This window comes from Nematolebias whitei, chromosome 16 (assembly GCF_014905685.2).
Source record: "Nematolebias whitei isolate Nwh7 chromosome 16, NemWhi1, whole genome shotgun sequence".
Classification (NCBI taxonomy): Eukaryota; Metazoa; Chordata; class Actinopteri; order Cyprinodontiformes; family Rivulidae; genus Nematolebias; species Nematolebias whitei.
Window position 1 is genome coordinate 37641685 of NC_056513.1, and position 8459 is coordinate 37650143.

Here is an 8459-nt window from a genome sequence, read left to right on the forward strand (position 1 = left end):
CAGGAAAACTCAGGAGACTCAGGAGAACACAGAAGACCCAAACGAATTCGACGCGACGAAGAACAAGACAGAACAGACAGCTTTTATACAAGGACAAAACGAGACGTGATTACAAACAGCTGTGACGAGACAAGGGTGACACCAATTAAACTGAAGAGAACACACAAGGGAAACACAGACACAAACAGAGCCAGTAAATGGTACCATCCTTACAGTACCACATGAGGTGCGAATGACAATAAAGAAACTCTGACTCTGACTCTGACTCTGTACTGCAAACCCACCCACACAGACCAGTATTTGCAGTTTGACTCCCATCACCCTTTGGAGCACAAGTTAGGAGTCATCGGGACTCTGTACCACAGAGCAGACAGCATCCCCACTAGCTCAGGAGCCAGGCAGAAGGAGAAATCCCACACAAGACAGGCTCTAGAGCAATGTGGATATCCTAACTGGGCCTTCCTGAAAGCAGAGAAGAAACCCAAACAGGACTCCAGTCAGCCATCAGGTGAAAAGGAGGAACCCAGACCCAGACCAGTGGTTATTCCATATGTTGAGGGAGTATCAGAGAAACTGAGACGTTTATTTTCTAAACACAACGTCCCAGTGGCTTTTAAACCCCAAAATACATTACGGCAAAGACTGGTTCATCCCAAAGATCCAGTCCCCCGGCACAAGCAGAGTAATGTTGTGTATGCTGTTCAGTGTCAGGAGGGTGATCAGTCTTACATTGGGGAAACTAAACAGCCACTGACCAAAAGGATGGCCCAGCACAGAAGATCAACACCATCAGGCCAGGACTCTGCGGTCTACACTCATCTCCAGGCCAGCGGTCACTCTTTCAGGGATGAAGATGTTCACATCCTGGACAGAGAGGAATGATGGCTTGAGAGAGGAGTAAAGGAGGCCATCTTTGTGAAAAGAAATCGTCCATCATTAAACAGGGGTGGAGGCCTCCGGGTTCAACTGTCCCCCTCTTACAATGCTGTGATTGCTAGTATCACTCAGCCCTCTGTGAATAGTAAACAGCCATCAGTGTGCTAATGATCCATTGTTAGACTGATGGTCCTTCTTGAGCATGTGATCAGCTGGTTTTGGTTGTCAGCAGCAAAACTGGTTGATCCACTCTGAGAAGGTGCTATTTAAGAGACAGAGCTGAATACAGCACCTCAGACTGAGGAAGTCTCTCAGATGAAAGACAAAATGTTTCTACATTTATTTTGTTGTTGTTTTGCTTTGTTTTGTTTTTTGAATGTCCAGAGGACCAGATTAAACTTTTTTAGATCTTAATGAGTCATTTTAGTCACTGTTATTTTTATTTGTGTTTTCTGCAGAAATTTACCAGTGTTTCTGTGCCATTTCTATTTTGGCCGGCCCCCCACTGCTCACAGTGGGGACAGAACATATTCCACATTTGATACAGATTTGTGCAAATGGCTTTGAATCTATCTTTATAGTTGTTCTACATTTGCATTGCTTTCTCTGTGAATGTTCTCACTGTCTTGTTCATGTTCTCGAGTTTCATGCACCCCAGTGTCCATGTATATGGCATCAAGTCCTAGTCTTTCCTGAGGTCATGTAGCGTGCACAGATGTATGTGTTGAATCTCACAGTCTTGAGCTACAGTTCTGTTGACCAGTATATAAATAGTGATTGACACAATAGATGTTTTCCAAACAGCTTATTTTACTTATGTCCAATTAGGTGCAAGCTGATTCAAATTCAAAAATACTTTATTAATCCCAAAGGGAAATTAAGTGTTGTCGTAGCTCATCATCCTGTTTTCATTCAAGAGTTGTTATAGATGCTGATAGCTGTGGGCAGGAAGGATCTCCTGTAGTGAAGCCAAAGAATTGGCCACAGATACCAATTCGTCCACCTGGATCCAGCTTGTTATCGATCCGGCGGGCCTCTCGGTCCTCCTGGGCAGCAGGACTGCCCGAATGCCGGGCAGAATTCCTCCATGAGTGATGGTCACTCCTCCCAGCAGTCTGCTGAGCTCCTTGTTGACACGGACAGACAGCTGAAGGTACCTGGGGATGATCTCAGTCCTCCCGTTGTCACAAGCCGAGTTTCCCACCAGCTCCAGGATTTTGGCGGTCAGGTTCTCGAGCACCGCCACCAGGTTTATGGGAATTCGTCCACGGCGCCTCCTTTTCAACTCATTAGAGATTTGCGGCTGTAGTTGTGGTATTTGAGTTTGTGAGATGTTAATCAGCTGCTCCTGGTTGTTATAAAAACACTTTGTTGCCATGGTTACACAACATAACAAAAATGCCCAAAAGCAAGAAGCTTTCAGTAAAAATCCTTCCAGCTGCACAGCATCTGATATCAGAGGAAATAATCATCCGAAAAAGCGATTTACATCCAGAAAATAGAGGAATTAGTTTTCAAAAGCAATAACTCAAAATGAATGTAACAGAGCTACTCCAACATGCAGCCACCCAGAGCGCTGCAGTTCTAGAACTGATGTCACTGGATGTGTGAGCCTACATGGATTAAAAACTCTTTAATGGTTTCTGGTCAGTTTTTGTTTAGTTTGCTTCAGCTGTGCAACAGTTTTAAAGTCAACACAGCACCATGGTTTAAATAAACAATTTTACTCTGTCAAATAAGCTATAAATGTTTATAAGGTGGGCAGCACGGTGGCGCAACTGGTAGAGCTGCTGCCTCTCAGCGAGCAGGTCCTTGGTTCAAACCCCGGTCCAGGGGCCTTTCTGGGTGGAGTTTGCATGTTCTCTCCGTGCATGCGTGGGTTTTCTCCGGGTACTCCGGTTTCCTCCCACAGTCCAAAAACATGCATGTTAGGCTGATTGGTAACTCTAAATTGTCCTTAGGTGTGAGTGAGAGAGTGAATGGTTGTTTGTCTCGTTTGTCTCTGTGTGGCCCTGTGATGGACTTGCGACCCGTCCAGGGTGTACCCCGCCCCTCGCACAGTGATTGCTGGACATGGGCACCAGCGACCCCCGTGACCCAAAATGGAATAAACGGGTAAAGAAAATGGATGGATGGATGGATGGATGGGTTTATAAGGTTTGCATGGATGTTGTCTGTGCTTTAGACTTTAGATTTTACATTAAAGTTAAAAGCAGCTCAGCTCTGCATCACTAGAAACCTTGACGTTAATGTGCACAGAATCAACGCAGGAGTTTGTACCAGGTCGTAGTTCTGTGAAGAACTCTGAGCCGAACGTTCAGGAACGTTGTGACAAAAATTAAGTAGTAGAGTGAAATCTAAGGGTCAGTGCTTTTCTTGAAGTTTCATCTTGTTAATTTGATCCTGGAAGAGATTGGAGTGAACTCAGCTGTAAAGGTTTGACTCATCTCTTGTGTACAGGCAACAGAAGGAGGACGAGGTGCATTACCTCTGCTTCACTAAAAGAGCATCAAATAAATAAATAACACTTATGTCTATTAAAGGCAGTCCTGAAAGCTATTATTAGCAAATAATTTTACAAACTAGTGTCAAAGTTTCACACTGATGAGTTTTGTGGCATGTAAACACACACCTTATCAGATCTCTTTATTTAGTTTTCATAAAAACGCCAAGCTCTGATCATGTTTGACCCAAACACCAGGACGAAGGCAGTCATGATGCTGGTGTGTTTTTAGACAACCTTTTATTTTCTCGTCCATTTTACCTGAAAAGATCTTGTTATGAATTACAGTTGTAGCCTCAACACACGAGTCTCTCTTAAATTCACAACCAAACCAGGCGAATGCACAGAGCTCCGTGACATGAATCTGCTGTCGCCTCTCCCCACCCAGGCCCCTGGTCCATTGCCACTACAGTGACAAACCACCAGAACCTGCTACCCCATCAGGCGTAACAAAGACCCCACTGTGCTCCTGTTATGCCCTTAAAACCATGCCAAAACTCCACAATGGCCATCCACAATATCTCTTTCACCGTAGCGGGTTCATCTACCAAGTCTCTCTTGTAAATGAGTTTCTGAGGCTCAATGGGATTAACATGTATAAATAAAAGTTGAATGAATCTTTCAGTGCAAAAGGTTTCCAAAGAGCTCTAGCATAACTACTGGTTCTATAGGGACAAATAAATGTAGACGAATTAGCTGCAAATTAACTATCGGTGTTTTCACAACCGGCATTAAACAACTTGGTGTCACGGTTTCTGAGGTTTAACTCTCGGTGGTTTTGTTTCAAACCAGGGGGAGGAGACAACAGTAAAGAACAGCGAACAGCTGCTGGCCGACCTGAGGAGAAGGAGCACCACCATCCCTCCTCTGAAGCTGCGCCGCATCACCTCCAACAGACCCGTTACAGTCGAGTCCCTGTGCGACTGGGAAACCAACAAGGTAAAAAGATTTTCCATCAAAACCTTATGAGATGAATTTCTGACTGATTTGTGTGTTTTTATCTAATAGTTTTCTGCAGGTTTAATTAAACTGTCCACTGTTCCTGTTTAGGCTTCTCTGTCAAGAGGAGAGAAATGCAGCCTGAAATCAAACTACAACAACGAGAACTGGGATGTTGTCTCCTCTGATGGAGTTACTAAAACCTTCCCAGGAGTTTGCTTCCTGATTCCACCTCCCGACTCAGATGCCATTGATAAAGTGGACCTGTGAGTAGATAAAATATCATACATCTAAACTCTACAGTGCACATATCTAGCAAAAACTGATTTCTATGCTTCCACCCTTTTAGTTTGGGGAATGAACTGGCAGACATCAAGAAGAGACGATCGGCTTTGGCAGCATCTCTGAAGAATAACAAGTCCAGACCTCAGCAGTCAGGTGGTTTTCTCTCATTTAGATCCTCATTTAAATACAGTCACTAGTTAAACAATAGTGTTGTGTTCAAGACCACCTAACTCGAGAGCAAGTCAAGACCAGAGTGTACCGAGACAAGACCAAGACTTTTAGGGTCCGACACCAAGTCGAGCCCAAGACCTCAAATAAAATAAATAAAATATAAAATGTTATTATAATTTTTTTAAATAAAAGTTACATATTGCAACTTTAAGTTTGCTTTTGAATGAATGAATCAGCTTTTATAAATTTTTAAAGCTACATAACAAAGAAATCAGACATTCAATGACCTAACTTCATGTGTTTCAACAATAAAATTACACACCTGTTAAATTGGAAGCAGAATCATCACAAGACTTACAAAACTGCAGTGACAAAACACTCTTCATACGTCCGAACTCAACACCAAGGATAACCATATAGTTGCATTAGTTACAAGTATATTCTTTGTGATTTAAATAGCCAAATTTTATAACTGATGATTTGGCAGACATCTTCTCTCACGCCCAGACAATCACTTCTCATTTTCTTGGAGTGACCAGTGTTGCCAGATAAAGTGGAGGTTTTCCAGCCCAAAAATCTGTTAAAAACCACCATATCAGACAAAAATCTGCCCAATCAATATATTGTTACAGTATATTTACTGTTTGAACATGAACACATATAAGTACAAGCCAAGGTAATTTAAAAATATGTGGCAAAATGCAACAATCCAACAAAAATCTTCCCAGAGTTCCCAGCAAAATCAGAACGAAAACCACCCGATTGTCAGTAAACCACCCAATCTGGCCACACTGGGAGTGACTCGTGCGAGTGAAAGGGGGTGGGTGTGACAGCGATAACAAAGCATGTATTTAGCAATGAGTCACGTTATCACTTGGATTTGAACCAGTATGTTGCATCCGATAAAAACAAAGATGTTAATAAATAAGCTGGACAAGATTCTGGATATTTAGTGATATATCCACAGTTGTGGTCTTGACTGATCTTGAAATAAAATCCCAAGTCCTCAATGTCCAAGACCGAGACAAGACTGAGACCATCAAAAAGTGGTCTTGAGACTGTTCTTAAGACCAAGACCGGTCTCGAGTACTACAACGCTACTAAACAAAATAATGGTTGTCAGCAGTTGCACAGCATTTAAGACTTCAGAGTATCAACTTCTCTATTTTCCTCCTCCAGTTCCAGTTTCTTCTTCCTTGGACCCTAAAGCGGGGGCCCTGGCCCAGCAGCTGGCACAGCTGGACAATGATCTGGTCAAAGCTGAGGAGAGCACGCTGAGCCGCATGCGGACTCCGCTGAGCCGCTCCGATCCGGCCGGAGATCTGGCCAAGAGGCTGCAGGAGCAAGAGGTGAGGAGAAGAAAGTGTTTCAGGTAGCAGGCAGTCCATCCGAACTATCTCAGCTGAGTGTTCCTGTCTGCTCTGTAGGTTCAAAGTTAATACAGAAAGAAACAAAACACCACCCAGCATGTGGTTTGATGTAATACTAATACTTTATTTGTATAGCACCTTTCAAACAAATGTTACAAAGTGTTTCACATTAATCAATTAAAACATCATCAAATGACACCAGAAACACAAAAGTATACCAAAATCAATTAAAATACATAACAGTATAAGAAAAAATGAACATTTAAAAAAATGAAGAAATTCAGATATTAAAAGCCTTATTATACAAGTGAGTTTTAATTAATGATTTAAAAGAAGACAATGAAGAGGCCTGTCTAATATTTAGAGGAAGAGCATTCCACAAATTAGGAGCCCCGACCATAAAAGCCCTCCCTCCTTCTGTCACCAGTCGAGCTCTGGGAGTGGAAAGTAAGAACAGATTTAAGGATCTGAGATTACAAGAAGGGATGTAGGGGGTAAGATGCTCAGATAGATATGATGGTGCAAGACCATTCAGGGATTTAAAAACAAACAATAAAAATTTGAAGTCAATTCTAGAAACCACAGGGAGCCAATGCAATGAGGACAGAACAGGAGTGATGTGCTGATATTTATCTTGTGAGAACTCTAACTGCAGTGTTTTGTACTAGTTGAAGACGATTAAGAACTTTGGGGCAGACCAGAAAATAAAGAGTTACAATAATCAAGATGGCAGGAGACAAAGGCATGAATAAGAGTTTCTGCATCAGTTAAATAGATAAATGCCCTAATTTTGGCAATGTTCATAATTTGAAAAAAATGTTGTTTTACTGATGTTCTTAAAATGTTTAGAAAATGTAAGATCAGAATCAAAGGTCATCCCCAAATTTCTGGCTTTGTGAGTGCAGCTAAAACCAAGAACAGAAAGGCAATGAACTACTAAATCCCTTTTGGCCTTGGGTCCAAACACCATCACCTCAGTTTTATCGTTGTTGAGTGAAAAAAAAATTATCAGACATCCAGGTTTTGATGTATGTAAGACAGAAGGTAAGTTTATTGAGAGTAGAGAGGTCTGATGGGTTAATAGCCAAATAAATATGTGAATCATCTGCATAAAAATGAAAAGAAACATTGAATTTATGAGTAACCTGACCAAGTGGTAGCATATAAATGGAAAATAATAGTGGCCCAAGAATAGACCCTTGGGGGACACCACAGGTGAGAGAAGCTGAACTGGAGGAATTATTGCCAGAAATTGCAGAAAAAGTTATGTCATGATGACGATAAGATCTGAACCACCTCAGAGCAATGTCTCTAACACCTAACCAATAATTTAGTCAGCTCAGTAGAATATTATGATCAACTGTATCAAACACAGCAGAAAGATCCAGGAGCACTAAGACAGTACAACAGCCAGCATCTGAGTTCATCTTAATATCAGTCACAACTTTTAATAATGTAGTTTCTGTATTGTGATATTGACGAAAGCCAGACTGAAACTTTTCACAAAGTACGTTTTGGTTTAAATAAGTTCAGATCTGAGAGGACACCACTTTCTCTAAAATTTTCACAATAAAGGGTAATTTAGAGATCGTCCTGAAGTTGTTAAGATCGTTTCAATCCAGGTTGGGTTTCTTCAATAATGGTTCAGCAGCAGCAGTAATGCATGCACTTACTGGATGACGCTAGAAAAAGTATTCAAAATGAATGTGAAAGTCTGCTGGGCAGCAATATTTCCTCTTGTCTTTGCATACCTGACTGTTGATGGATTCTCATGCTGCAGCAAGCCGCGAGGTCTCTGAAGGCTCTGGAGCAGCAGAAGCAGGCAGCCCAGGCCAACATGCAGCCTTTGCTGTCCAAAGACCCCAGCGGTACCTCCACTGGACTGCCACTCAAACTCAGCGAAACCAACAACAAGTACAACAAGCTCGCTGCACTCGCTGACCTCTACAAGAAGAAGTAAGTCTGTGTCTATTGTCACGTATTAAATGTTTTAAAACATTCTTTATAGAGTTTGAGTCACAATAAAATGATGAAATGTTTGATGAATGTGGACGGCTGCAGAAACTTGGTGGTCTTGTAATCCTGAAGTTGTGGATTCGAGCCCAGGTTGCATCAGGAAGGGCATCCTGTGAAAAAGGAAGTGTCAAATCTTCTTCTTCTGTCCCTTCATAGTTTAGAGGAGGCTGAAAACTAAACTGCTCAGGGGCCACAGTTACTGAAAACCAGCAGCACAGGGGCCACAGTTACTGAAAACCAGTAGCTCAGGGACCACAGTTACTGAAAACCAGCAGCTCAGGGGCCACAGTTACTGAAAA

At 42.1% G+C, this 8459-nt stretch overlaps 1 protein-coding gene across 1 annotated transcript in view; it reads left to right on the forward strand.

Moving 5' to 3' along the window:
- evpla (envoplakin a) overlaps window positions 1–8459 on the forward strand; it is a 32483-nt gene that overhangs the window by 16460 nt on the left and 7564 nt on the right. Inside the window, exons 11-15 of the mRNA XM_037689988.1 lie at window positions 4172–4318; window positions 4430–4584; window positions 4668–4756; window positions 5954–6123; window positions 7925–8100. Of these exons, the coding sequence (XP_037545916.1) occupies window positions 4172–4318; window positions 4430–4584; window positions 4668–4756; window positions 5954–6123; window positions 7925–8100 (737 nt within the window). The remainder of the gene's footprint in view (window positions 1–4171; window positions 4319–4429; window positions 4585–4667; window positions 4757–5953; window positions 6124–7924; window positions 8101–8459) is intronic.